The 15428-nt window shown below is 37.5% G+C and overlaps 1 protein-coding gene across 1 annotated transcript; it reads left to right on the top strand.

The window, feature by feature from the left end:
- The first annotated feature begins 12686 nt into the window (after positions 1-12686).
- Positions 12687-13478, top strand: LOC149842314 (GRAS family transcription factor). Its single transcript, XM_090000632.1, has one exon. The coding sequence runs from the start codon at positions 12687-12689 to the stop codon at positions 13476-13478; it is 792 nt and encodes a 263-aa protein (XP_089856758.1).
- Positions 13479-15428: the final 1950 nt, after the last annotated feature.

The raw sequence follows: 15428 nt of genomic DNA, 5'->3' as shown, positions 1-15428 counted from the left end.
ATCAAAGGAAACAACATTTGGAGATTCGTAATATGAAATTGGGCAATCATCCATCATTTTTGCTGTCAATTGTATAAAATTCAGGAAATACCCCTGATATCAATATAAGGGTTTTTTTTTTGTTTTTTCTTTTGTTTATTCATGCACGATCGATGCTTCATCCAAATTATCTTCAAAGACTTTACGTGTTTGAAGATATGGGTTACTCTATATATATGTGGAAAATGACTGTACTGTATAAAAAAATAACGTATTTTTAAAAAATATCCCAAAATTTACCAAATTTGTTGAATTAACAATATCGTAGGTTTTTATTTTTTATTTTGCTTTTACCCCTCTCATATATGAATTTTTTATTTTTGCATGCCATGATACTAAGATAGTACACTCTCGGAACTCGTCAACAAATTGCATATGAGGTTGCAAAATTTCAAACAATTTAAGAAACTCGTGATGAGTTTCGCAATGCACATCTGCGAAAATCATAAAATCTGTGGAAGTCTGATAATTGTGGACAAGTATCGCATGAAGTGTTGTGAAATTAAGAAAAATTGTCGAAGTCCAATATTATGAAATTTCTTATTTGAATCACACCAATATTGCGAAATTACTTTTTTTTTGCAAAATTTTGTCTCATATAAATGAAGTTTCGTGTCACAACCCCTTTTTTCATTCGGATGCCATATTTTTGTAATACCTACGGTTCTTGTGGTTCCCAATCCTTCCGGCGATCTTTCGACGACATTCAGGCAAATATTCTAGCGGACGACAATTTTGCGAAATCCCTTATCGATGGCAGTTTATCGACTGCTTTTGGTGGTAGAACATTGCTTGTTAGTTTTCTTAATTTTTTGGGGTTTTTATCCTATATAAATGTGCACATAGTTACTTATTTTTGTCCGTTACTTATCGATAGTTGGTTGATTGTGCACAAGCATTGAATATGGGTTGGTTGTGTGGTGTATTATGGTTTATTGTGGGTTGTTGGTTTTCAGAGTTGTTAACTGAGTAATATGTTGTGTGGTTCGTGTAGGCAGTTATGATAGTTGTTGAAATATTATTTGTAAATTATTGTAGCACTGAGCAACCCCTTTGGAGATCTATAATGGTCTCTAAAATTAGTAGCTATAAGGAATTTTTAGCATTAATGTCTCATAAAATTTGATATATGAAAGTGCTAATGGTCGTTCGGTATAAGTGCAATCCAAAATTAGATGGTGAAGATATATGGATATGTCTTTTGGATGATGATGGTATTTAGTCAATGTTATATAAGGGCAATATTTACTTAATTGCTAGTAAAACTATAGAAATTGACAATGTTTATGAAATTAAACAAGTTGGAGAATGCATAGTTAAATTTCAAGTGGGAGTCTGAAGTGATGTACAAGAATGAAATGATGAAAATCTTGTGAATAATGTGCATCTATCTCAACCACCAGTTGTTAGCTCACTCCTTGGTCGAACATCCTATCGTTCTCAATAATTAATGATGAAAGAATCATTGCAAACAATGTAAAGCCACTTGGACAAACCAGTGCCGGTGATCTTCATTGCAGGATGTTGTATGATACCTAGGCTTTTAATGCAGATGACAAATCTAGGTAAAGGTTGAAGCACTTTCTAATTTATACTTGAATTGTAGGTATTAGTTTTTTGGTTAATCTTGAAAGTTGAGAATACAAGAATGTTGTATTTTTTGAAGCAAAGAGAATCATAGATACGATGAGTTTTGATTTACTTTGTGTACCTACTTAATCATTTTGTGCTAGTAGCGATGACAAACACAGTGCAAAATCAAATGATAGCGGTGATTCTGAGTATACCATGTCAGTTGAGTCAAACTAAAAAATGATAGGAGAGGACCAAATTAGTAATGATTTGAAAGAAGTATTAGTGGGTGAAAATGATGTGCTAATGATATTTGGGAAGTCAAACCCTTGGTTCTCAATGAATAAATTTTCATTTAATGAAGAGCAATTAAAAACAATTGATACAGAGGCTTCTTAATTGTACGATAAATTACATAATTAAAAACTTAACAAATGCAAACAATTCCAATACCTATCAACAGAGTTAAGCGATCACAAAATTGCTTGCGGCAAAAGGTTTACTAATCTTGAGTAGTGTTATGAGTTTTTGAGAGATCATCTAGTTAGGAATAACTTAAAACAAAAGAGCTGCAATAACATATTCTCGATGTACATATGACAGTTTCTTACAAACAAGGATGGCGTGTATATGAATTGATTAGGCTGAAGTTATATGATTCATTCGAGGAGCCCTTTAAGATGCTTATGGCTGATGCTATACGGCTAACACTAGATCAGTAGCATTCTTTGAGACTAATAAAGACAGTAGATTTATGTACATGTTCATATCCTTCCAGCCATGCATCAATAGGTTTATCAAAGGATGCCCTCTACTTCTTATGGTAGATGACACCTTCCTAAGAGAAAAACACATGGGTATTTTGTTGTCTTCCCCACACTATTGATGCTTCCAATGACATGTATTCTGTAGCATTTGGAGTGGTGGATAAGGAGTTTAAAAAGTTATGAAAATAGTTTTTGAGGCATTTGAAGAACCAATCAAATAGCTACGACGATGATAAGCCCAAGGTTAAACAAAGTTGACAGTTATCTAAGATAGGCACAAAGGGTTTTTGTATGTTGTCTCTCGCACATAACATAATTGTCATTATAGATATTGCATGAAGCACTTAACTGAGAACTTTTTGAAGAAATTTGGTACACCAAAGCACTCATGAGACGATAATATCATTTTTATATTTCAAGGATCCGTGAGCAAAGTGAAAAAGTATACAAATATTTTGTTGATAAGATAAAACTAATATATTGGGCTAACATTCATTTTTGTGCTAGAAGGCATGGGTGCTTAACCTCTAATACAGCGGAGTGCTTTAATTCACGGATTCTCTTCATATGTGACAAGCCCTTAATCTCACATATTAAAAAGCTTCATCTAATGTTAATTAAACTTTACGAGAAAATGACTAACATTGTGGTACCTAAGATAATTACAAAGATTAAAGAACATCAAATAGAAGCACAAAAGTTACACGTGGTAGTAGTGAATTACCTCCACATCGTTATGAAGCTCGTGACCGGAAGCATGGCTACTATGTTGATCTTGAGAGTATGCAATGCTCTTGTGAAGAGTAGCAGGTTAGCAAGATTCCTTACAAGCATGCCATCTCATGCATATTGTATGACAACAATATTTCAAATGAATATTGTCGATAAGTTCTCTATAGTTAAATTGTATCGAGTTGCAAATGATACTTATCCATTTCATCCGATAATCGATAATGTCTGACACATCGTTTCTCCAATCCTTATTTTCTTCTTACCATGAACGCCAATTAAAATAGTTGGGCGACCTAAAGTAAAGAGACATAACAGAACAGAAGGAGGTGGTGTCTTACAAGTGCAGTGTATCACTACAAGAAAAACACTAATTAGTAACAGACATTTGCGATGGACAAAATCTGTCGCAAATTTACGATGGATTAGCGAGAGAAAGATATTTGTCGCTAAAATATTATTTATTTACGATTTTAGCGATGAAAAATATTCTGACGTTAATATGTCGCTACTTTGTGACAGATTAGCGATAGATTTTATTCCATCTCCATATCCATCGCAACTTAGCGATGGATCAACGACAAAACTAATCCATTGCTAATTCGTCATCAAATAGTGACAACTTAGCGACATAATTTGGCCATCGCGAATCCATCGCTAATTTCCCCACAAATCCCTAATTTCCCCCCTTTCTTTCTCTTTTCTGTTTTGTCTCCGTCGCGTTTCCCCGGCCTGCCTCCCGTCGCCCCCCAGCCCACCTCCTGTTGCCCCCCAGCCCACCTCCCGTCGCCCCCTGGCCCACCTCCTGTCGGCCCCCGGCCCGCCTCCTATCGACCCCGGCCTGCCTCCCATCGCCCCTCGGCCCGCCTCCTGTCTCCCCCCAGCCTGCCTTCTGTCGCCCTCGGGCCCGACAACATCATCGTCGACCCTCCTATCTAACTCACTGTTACCCCGACCCCTCCATCTCCGACATCCTTGCCGACACCCCCGTTCGGACATCTCGTTTCCTCCTCTTTTCTGCTCGTGTTTTGGACATCCCCGACACTTACCCCTGTCTCCAGCGACCTCGCATGTAACCCCTCGACCCGCCTCTCTGTATTGTATTATATATTTATGCTTCGCAGGTACATTGCTGAGCTAATTGTGCGATGCTTAGTGATAAGCATCACATGTGGCTAAAAATGCAATACAAACAGAGATAAGAAAAAAATGCAAAGGCATAAGTAATTCAAATCGGGTAAATACCCGTGGTGAATAAGTGATGTAAGCGCATCACATGTTATTTAATTTATTGGATGCAACACTTTTCTGTTCACACACTCACTTAGTTGTGGATATCTGGGACTGCTTTGATGGAGTATGGATTTCATGCTCAACATGGTAGTAGTTAGCGGGATATTGAAGTGTGTTTGCTGCAGGTACATGTTTGATATATGTTTTGATATGAATGATTTGAATGTATTGCAATGTTTGATGTGTCTGTATCCATGCTTGCACGAAGTTATTTTCCATTTGATTATGCCTTCCATATAAAATTGTATCCTGAAAACATGATTCAAATAAATGTATCATTTTATGAAATGTGATTTCATATTTCAAAATATCCTCGTGATGTGTATAATTATGATGTGATGGTGTTACACACGAAAATTTACACATTCAAAAAATTGTTCACAAACAATCACCAAACAAGAATTAATAGATAAATTAGATATTTTTTCATTATAGAATTATTAAGATTCTCTTTTAACTTGTGATGATAATATCTGTAATATTATAAGACAAAATGGCTGCAAACTGTGAATGGATGTACCATAGGATAGTTGATAATGAGGTATCACATGAATATATGGATGTTGTTGATAGTTTTATTGAATTTGCAACGGCAAATGTCAGTATAGTGGATCACACCGGTCGGATCAGATGCCTCTGCATGATGTGTAAGAACAATCAATTTGCAGAACCTCATGGCATTAGACATCACCTATACAAAAAGGGTTTTGTTAGTGATTATCAGAATTAAACGCTTCATGGTGAAGAATTTTGGAATAATTTTGACGCACGGGTAAATGTGGTGCACAATAATCCATATGTGGATTTGATATTTGATGTCGTAGGACCAGAAATGGGTTCTGCTATGGGACATAGTGATGCACCAACTCGGGTAGAGGAAGAAGCAACAAATGATGCGGCTAGTACATTTTATGACTTACTTAGAGATGCTGATGAGCCACTGTGGAATGGTTGCGAGAGTCACACTATCTTGTCTGCATTTCTTCAACTACTGAATTTGAAGTCAGAGTATAATTTGAGTCAATCATGTTTTGACCGTCTGTGCTCTATTGTGAAGAGTATGTTGCCCAAAGATGAGAAATTACCATAAAATCTCTACCGTGCGAAGGTTATGATCAATGCTCTAGGTATGGGGTATCAAAAAATAGATGCTTGTCTCAATCACTGCATGTATTTCAAAGATCAAGAAAATAGCAGATCATGTCCATCATGTGTACATCTTCGATTCAAGCCAAAGACAAAGAAAAATGATAGCACAAGGTCAAAAGAAGTGTCATATAAGTCACTCTGCTACTTTCCTCTCACCCCTAGATTGCAACGACTTTATATGTCTTCGAGGATAGCTAAATAAATGATATGACATACAAATAAAGTTCGACATGATGAAAACAAGATCACACATCCTATTGACGCAGAAGCTTGGAGGCACTTTGATCGTACTCATCAGAACTTCGCTTTGGAAGTGAGAATTGTTAGGCTAGATTTATGTACAGATGGATTTAATCCATTTGGAAGGTTGGCATGTCCGTACTGCATGGAGGATACAAAATCATTTAGATTGACGCATGGAAGGAAGCCGTGCTGATTTGATTGTCACCGTCGATTTTTACCCAGCGATCATTCGTTCTGACGACAAAAGACTGTGTTTCGAGCAAGCACAACTGAAATAGAAGGTCCACCCACAAGGTTGTTTGGTATAGAGATTTTAAGAAAATTATGATACTTTCCATGTGGACTGACAGATGCCCATAGGCCAACGCCCTTTATTAGATTTGGGAAGGATCACAATTGGATAAAGAAATCTATATTTTAGGAACTACCATATTAACCGACCTTATTGATAAGACATAATTTGGATGTCATGCATGTAAAGAAAAAATTGTTTAATAATGTGTTTAATACGGTAATGAATGTGAAAGAAAAAACAAAGGATAATTTGAAAGCCCATATAGATTTAAAAGTAATATGTAAAAGACCAGAATTGAAACTCAAAGAGTACAATGGCAAAGTATTGAAACCAAAGGCAAGGTACGTGCTTGGACCAGATCAAGTAAAGCTGGTATGTCAATGGTTGAGATAGTTGAGATTTCCAGATGGATACGTTTTTAACATTGCTCGGGCTGTGAAGATAGACGAGGGACAGTTATATGGGTTGAAGAGCTATGATTGCCATCTCATTATGCAACGATTGATACCCCTAGCATTTCATGATATGTTAGACAAACCTATATGGGGGGTATTGTCAGAGTTGAGTAAATTTTTTAGAACATTGTGTGCATTAGAAGTCGTAGTATCTGAGATAAATAATCTCGGGAAATCTGTTGTAACTACTATTTGTCAGCTAGAGAAGATTTTTCCACCAGCATTTTTTGATGTTATGGAACATTTGACCATACATTTTTCATATGAACTTAGGGTTGGTGGACCTATGCAATATCGGTGGATGTACCCATTTGAAAGATATATATTTTTAATTTTTTTTCAATGCTATTGAGAAATTTATTGTAATCCGAGATGTATATTGTTGACCGACGCATGTTTAACCTCAAAAAAAAGGTTCAGAATAAATCAAGAGTAGAGGGCTTTATTTGTGATGCGTACACTTTAGAAGCCATTCCCAACATTGTCCATAATGAGTTATGCAACTTTTTTCAGGACAGGGGAACTTCGTCTGCATTCAACATAAGCTCTGGTGCCCGTCAGGTATAAAGATTCATGTCATTTGTTTCATGTCATTAGATTTCAAGCTAGTATATGCATGATTATCTCACTATGATTTTTTTTGACATCTTATAACACATATATGCATGATTGATTCACTATACAAATTTTTTGACACCCTTATAACATATATACACATGATTGAATCACTATGAAAGTTTTTTTACAACCTTACAACACATATATGCATGAATTCATCACTATAAAATTTTCTTAGTGCCTTATAACACATATATGCATGATTTAATCACTATAAAAGTTTTTTGACAACCTTAGAACACATACAAGCATGCTTTCATCACTATGGCAACCTTAGAACACATATGAGCTTAATATTAGCATATATGAAAGTTTTTTAATGCCTTATAACACATATATGCATGATTGAATAACTATAAAATTTTTTGGCTGCTTTAGAACATGATAGGCATGATTGAATCACATATAAAGTTTTTTGACTGCCTTAGAACACATATAAGCATGATTTCATCACTATGAAAGTTTTTTTACTGTCTTGCAACACATATATGCATGATTGTGATACATAACACATTTATTTGACAGCCTTATAAACTATATATGCATGCATGAATCACTGTGAAATTCTCTGACAAACTTAAAACACATATCTGCATGATTGAGTCACTGTACATTTTTTTTTCAGTCTTAGAACACATATTTGAATTCTGTTAATGTCCTTCAGTTTATTGCTATTCTCTATGTCATTCATCCATTTACTTTGTTGCATTACATTAAGTGCATTGCATATAATTTATTTCATTATATTTTGTATATAAATACTAACATTTTTTTCTCTTATAGGATGCTGGAGATGATCAGCGTAGAAAAGCTAATGTAAGCATAGAGGGAGGCGCAAAATGACAAAATGAAGAAGATGATGCCCAGAATCTTGACGGGGATTAGATTCATTTGTTTAATTTCTTTGACATACTTGTAACTAATTATAACTTGGCAATGACTGTATTTGGTTGTTAAAGTTTGCCTAACTTAGAACTTGTGTTACATTTGTTCCACCCGCATATGTATTTTTTATGTGTATTTTATTTTTTATAAGCAGATTATATGATTGTATAACAAGACATTTTTCTTGAGTTTCAGAAAATTTAAAAAAAATAATATTTTTTTAAAACTTAACGATGGATAATATCCGTCGCTACTCCATCACCAATTTAAAGCAGTCGTCGGTTTGTGATGAAATTAAATCTATCGCTAATGTCCGTTGCCAAATTAGCGACGGATACGTATCCCTCGCTAAATAGTAGCGACTGATTAAATTCCATCGCATAACCAAATCAGTCTCTATTTAGCGGTGGATTGGCGAGAGATAAATTCTGTCGCAATTTAGCGACTAGGGTTATGCGATGGACGCTATCCGTCGTTAATCCATTGCAAAAGCCATCGCTAACATATGTAGCGACGAATTAGCAAGGGCGTAGCAACGGATAGCGTCCATCGCTAATACACATTTTTCTTGTAGTGTATGTCATGAGCTTAGCCACAACAGGCAAAAACATGATTAAAAAGTAATGTGTGAATATTCGATGCATTTACAAAGTAATCTATGACATGCTTCTTTGTAGTTTACATAATATTTTTTAGTATTGTGCTTCTTTTGTTCAAGTACTCATTCAGTTAATGTTGTCTTTCGGGTTAGTTTGCAGTAATGAAGTGTCTAAGTCGGAGGATGGACTTGTGCTTGTGGGTGAAAGCTGATGAAGGCTACCATTGCGCTTGCAGCAATGAAAGTTGAAGTTGTTTGATTTTTATTTTTTTAGGAGAATGAATTGTGTGTGTGTGTATATATATATATATGGAGTTCTTTGATTCTTTTTTTAGTAGAATGAATTATTTATATAAAATAAGAATGAATTGTGTAGGTAACAAGGAATAAAGTTGTTTGATTTTGTTCTTTGTTTGATATGTGTTGTTTATTTAACATGTGATTAATTTTTTTATTAGAATCAATTGTGTATAATGTATATATAACAAAGAATAGACATGTTATGTAACTGATGATTTTTGCATCAGGAAGAAATTTTGCAAGGTACATGTTAATTTTAGTTTACTTTTTTAAAATTAGAGAGAAATTTGGCTCTAGTATTGCAAAATTTCTTAATCGCATTGCACCGATATTACAAAAATCTTTTTTCTTGTAAAATCTCATAATTCCTTTTACAAGATATTCACAGGAAAAATCATTGAAGAAGGTTGAAATTCAGAGTTTGCAAAAACAATGCTTTCAAATGCAAAAAAGAGGTTGATAAATAAAGCATGCACTTTAACAAAATGAAGTCACTCATATATTACATTCATTCTATTTTTCACAAAATAAAGTCACTCATATATTGCATTCATTCTATTCTTTCACAAAATGAAGTCACTCATACATTGCATTTATTTCATTCTTTCATAAAATTAAGTCGTTTATACATTATATTCATTACATTCTTTCACAAGAATGTTGGTTCTCATTGCATCTTTGATTGGGAGAAAATAGAGTATCCCACCCATACCACGCGATCGAACGTTGACTGTGAGATACGTCGACTTTGTATTGATAGAGAGAAAACACATCTAACTAGCTATCATTATTGGTTAGAGCAGATGGCTTTAAAAATGCTGGATATTTCACCCCATACCACATGATTGAATTGACTGTCGATTTCATTTTCTAACCCACCCATACCATAAGCTGCTCTTACCAAAAAAACTCGTCATTGATGATTTTTCAGTGATGAAGAACCGTCGATCTTTTCATTGCCGATGCTTAGATGACCATAATTTCTCACTGGTTGGAGACTACAAAAAACTTAGTTTCTATAAAGCCCTAGCTTTGCTTTTATACTATTTATAGAGAATTTTGCAACAAAAAAGAGTTTCACAATACCATTGCGATAATTGTTCTCAATTTCGCAAGATACGAACTTTCACACTACTAGAAAAGATTTTTGCGACGTGCATTGCAAAACTCATCACGAGTTTTACAAATTGTTTGGAATTTCACAATCTTGTTTAGAATTTTGCAACCTTAGATGCGGTTTTGTTGATGAGTTCTGTGGTTGTATTATTTCAACGTTATGATGTGCGAAAATTAGAAATTCGCACCTACGGGGGATAAAAGCAATACAAAAATTGAAAACCTATGATATTGTCCATTCAACAAATTTGGTAAATTGTGGGGCATTTTAAAAAATGCATTATTTTTGTCATACAATATGGTTATTTTTTGATATATATATATATATAATAGGGTGTATCATCAGACAAAGTGTATGATGATTTTTAGGCACTTATGCGTTATTGATTGAACGTGTGATCAACGGCAATTTTTTTTGTGTTTTTCCTCTTTAGTAGTAGTCAAAAAGTGCCTCTAAGGACCCTTTTTTAGAAAAAAAGGGATGTGTGCACTCTTTCATATATATATATATGTGTGTGTGTGTGTGTGTGTGTTTAATATGGTTTATTTAATATGAAAAATGATTATACTGTATGACAAAAATGACCTATTTACCAAAATGCTTTAAACATTTTGAAAATATGCTTGATGTCCAAATTCACAAACGTCTGGCTTTAAAAGGACTATTTTAACTTTTGCATGAGCAAATTTCTTGAAGTTTGCACGATATTTCGGTATGCTCTTCGAGTATCGTACCTTCTTATAAAAAGGTAGACACAATTTTTTTACGGACCTCAAGGATTCACGTAACTATATTTGTGAACTTCCTGTAACTCAAACATGTAGAAACTTCACAAATATTTAGCTAAATTTGCAAGCCCTTAATTAAGATGCATATATATCATGAATGTTTTGAGAACTAATCTGGTAGTGCAAAATGTATCCTTTGATTTTTTTTTCTTTTCATTAGAGAACATGTACTTCTTTAAAAAAAATAGAGAACATGTATTAAATTACGAGATTTTTTATGTACAGGTTTGTAAGAGAGAAAATCTGCAAATCGATGGTCTAAGATGCATCAAATTCTTGCAGTAAAAACAATCAAATTGTACATTAGAAAAGCTAGATCAAAATAATAGTTCTTAATAAACAAATCACTGTAATTAAACACGTTTATAAGGTGGGTTGACTAGATAGTATCGTACTATTGGTAGCAAATCAAGCTCAAACAGGCGTAGAGTACTCCAGTGACCGTAGCTTATACGGCATCAATTTAGTTCAATGGATCCGAGCACAAGCAGACAAGTACTTTGGTCTGCTGCATTTATTTTGACGTTGACGATGTTCCCTTCAAGATTAATTTGTTTACCCAGTTTTGCCTCTTCATGAGTTACCGATTCTCCGTCACAGCAGCCTCAGGTAAGCTACCATACATGAACACGGGCACTTCATTCTACTAACCAAAGCAGGAAGCACAGCTGCAGTCTTTTTATGTATGCAATTCTTCATGGCGCATCCTTCTTTATTTGAGAGCAGATCAGGTCCATGGGGCCTTCGACAGAAAACTGTCCAAGGTACGTACCTTGGATGCCGTCCATCATCGTCAAGATGAATGACACCCCAAAGTTGTCAAAAAGTATGCCCCCCCGCCTAGATGGTCTGGGTCTGGTTCATAAAAAACAAAATATCATGTAAAAAAGATAAAAAAAATATTATTTTACCGGGTGTGGTCTGGGTCTTGTTCATATAGTCTTTATAGGATCCAAGTATGGTGTTTCTTATGGTGGGTCTGATTGGAACCGGTTCCAAACCCAAAATCAGCATCTCAAACGAGATCTGGTTTTGGTTCCACCTAGGTCTGAACCAAACTTGACAGGTTGACAACCCCACTTCCAACACATAAAGCAAGTTTCTCTCTCTCTCTCTCTCTCTCTCTCTCTCTCATGCGCTTGAAAAGCCAAACAACTTCCATAGCGATATAAATATGTTGAGGTTTCATAGCGTACCTTGCAACGTGCATGCAGGGGGGGCAACACTAAAATGTCCTAATGCTTCGTTTTTCCATTATCAAAACCCGCAGAATTTTATGCTGTCAGGACAATGACCGTAAGTACGGCAGGCAAAGCCAGTGCAGCTAGGTCTCTAATCTTAGGAGTGGTTTGGCGCAGGTTATATGTTCTCTCCCCCCCCCCGAATATATATAAAAGATGTAGTTTTAGAGCATGAGTGTTGCACTATATCGGCTTTCGTCGATGAGAGGGCCATGCCGAAGGAATGACAACTACGGTGAGACGAAATGCATGGAGAAGCTCCTCCTCCACTGTGCCTCAGCATTAGAGAATGGCGACTTCAGCTTATCCCAGCAGATCATGTGGGTCTTGAACAATTATGCCAATGCTGAGGGTGACACCAACCAGAGACTCACCAATGCCTTCCTCAAAGCCCTTGTCACTAGGACGACCAACTGTGTTGCTTTGCAAACCCTAGTATCTTATGAATCCTCCAAGCTCAACATCATGGACCTAGCTTGCTTCATTGACCTAACACCCTGGTACAGATTTGGCTTCTGTGTCGCGAACTCTGCAATTTTTGAGGCGGTCAAGAACTACACATCGATTCATATCATAGACTTTGGAGTGACCCATTGCATGCAGTACCCAACCCTAATAGACTTCTTGTCCAAAAGGCCTGGAGGCCCTCCATTGCTGAAGCTAACAGTCTCTAGCTCAAGCCCTGTCATACCTCCACTATTGACCACTTCATACGATGAGCTCGGTCTCCGGTTGGTGAACTTTGCCAGGACGCGACACGTGCCCTTCGAGTTCAGGGTGATATCAGGAATCCATAACCTGCTCATGCACCTACAAGCATCAACACTAGTTGGACCGGTGAAGTCAGAGGAAGCATTGATCATAAACTGTCATATGATGATGCACTGCGTACCAGATGAGACGGTTCCCCAAACCGGTTCTTGCTTCCGAGATGAGTATCTTCGCATGGTGAGAGAGCTCGAACCCACCATCTTCGTCCTTGTTGATGAAGATGCGGACCTCACCTCCACTGATCTGGTTGAGAGGATGAAGTCTTCGATGGAGTACTTCTGGATCCCACTTGACGCAGTCGAGACGGTTCTACCTAAAGCGAGTTGGCAGAGGCAGCGATACGAGTCGGATATCCGGTCGAAGATAGAGAATGTTGTGGCTTGTGAAGGGCTCCACAGGGTGGAGCGGCTCGAACCCAGGGCTAGGTGGTCGCAGAGGATGAGGAAAGCCTGCTTTTGCAGCGTCTCCATGAGCGACGACACGTTCACACGTGCTAAGCGTGTGCTGGCTGAACATGCAGCTGGGTGGGGAATAAAGAGGGAGGACGAAGGCCTCATCCTCACGTGGAAGGGTCACAATGCTGTATTTGCGACAGCGTGGGTGCCTTCTTGCTACTAATTAATGCAGATTGGTTCTTGTTGTTGGCATTTGACATTTTAGCTTGTACGGCCAATTTGGCATTTGATCAAGGTAACTTGTGGTCCTTTGTTTCCTATAGCACTCTCTTTTATTCAAGTTTTTTGAATAACAGGAGTTCATTTCATTAATGAGGAAAGCAAGGCACGATAAACCTACTATGCCAGTAAAAGAGAAATGCATTCCTGTCATATATCTATCCTTTATGATTATTTCCTTCCTCATTACCCTAATTCTATATTTCGGATTTGTTATTCGAATAAACCGTGTCTGATAGAAGACCTGGTCGTGCTGGCTTGCTTGCTATACCTACGGTCTTGGTTCCAGAAGTGTCAAACTCACTCCAAGGCTAGGACCTTTGTTCTCAGGGCCTATGCTAGGTGTCGGCTTGGGTAATAAGGTGACATCTGCAAGAATCGAACCTTGACCACCTGCTTCATAACCTCACTACGGCAACCCCCTTGGGCCACCCTAGTTCTATCTCTAGTAGCATCATCCTAAATTTACCGACGAGTCGAGCTAATAAAACCAATTTGTTGTGAGAAGAAAACCCCAAAGGTAAGCCTATCTCTGTTCAAAAAAAAAATGGACCTGGTTTTTTTTATATGAATGCACTAAGAGAGAGAGAGAGTCGAATTATAACCATCAACATTACGATACGAAAACAGGTTCAACCAACATTGAACCTACCGGATAACCAAACACGGGCCCAAGACATGCCAAGGAGCCCCAAAAATAAGGAAAAAAAGAAAATGAGAGATGAAAGGGAAAAAGGAAAAAAGAAACAAGAAACAAATACAGTTAGGCGACGAGCATCACCGTGGATCATGAATGGTCCCTGGAGGCAGATGGTGTTGCAGATCAGGGATGCTGATGCGGAGAATGGCGTATACGTCCGCCAAAATAAGGTTCACCATTTTGTTGAACACTGCCGAAATATGCTGAAAAATAGCGTTGTTGCGAGTCATCCATACGACCCACCATGACGAGAGAAGCCAAGTTCGCCAAATAATTCACCATTTGTTGCAATGACGAACTGGCTGAGGACCCCACAGCAAATCGTTGGCGAATGATTCCTGACGCACGCTGACCCCCGACTTATTCCAAATCACCTTAAAGATGTTTTGAAAAATAGAGCACTCCCCAAAAAGGTGAAATGTAGATTCTTCAGCCGCCTCGCATAACACACATTTACTCGACAGATGAAATCTGATGGATTTGAGGAAGTTTTCAATCTGCACCCGATCGTGTAAGATTAACCAAGCCAGGAAACATGATCTCGGAGTGGGACACTTGCCCCAGATCAGGCTCGTCGGGAACCGGTCCACCCCCGACGGAAGGAGAGCGAGCTCGAGGTAGCCTTCTTTTGAGCGAAAAGATCCATTCGGAGCAAAGTTGCGTCCAAAGAACTGAGACTACGAGTCAACATTTTCATTATGAGACAGAACTGCAGACAATACTTGGATCCATGATCGACGAAGCTTTGACATTGTTCGCTGACGTACGCTTGTGGCCCCCACCAACGATTCTACACCACCGTATTTAGCTAGAAGCACGCTTGCACACGGAGACCTAGGTTGGTGTGCAAGCCAGCTCTGCTTCACGACAAGAATCATACTCCTCAGTCGGGGATCCTTGATTTCCAAACCCCCCCCTATTTGGGGGTAGTCGAAGTGTGTCCCACCCTATTAGGTGGCGTTTGTTGTTGGGACCTCGCTCAGACCACAGGAAGTGCGTCACTACCTGAGCTATCTTCTTACTAACCCCCATAGACATCAGGAACATAGAGATAAAAAATTCTAGCATAGCAGATAGAACGTGCTTGATGAGAGTCAGTCTACCCGCGATAGAAAGGTAGGACGCTTGCTAGCCCGATATTTTATTCTGAAAGAAAGTCTATCTCTGTTAAAAACAAATGGACCCCATGGCTTT

Source organism: Nuphar pumila, chromosome 3, assembly GCF_984573655.1.
Source record: "Nuphar pumila chromosome 3, dmNupPumi1.hap1.1, whole genome shotgun sequence".
Classification (NCBI taxonomy): Eukaryota; Viridiplantae; Streptophyta; class Magnoliopsida; order Nymphaeales; family Nymphaeaceae; genus Nuphar; species Nuphar pumila.
This window is presented reverse-complemented; position numbering and strand designations above follow the sequence as displayed.

Bases quoted from the DNA above. Each gene is read 5' to 3' on its own strand.
- LOC149842314 (XM_090000632.1), top strand. From the start codon at position 12,687: ATGCAGTACCCAACCCTAATAGACTTCTTGTCCAAAAGGCCTGGAGGC.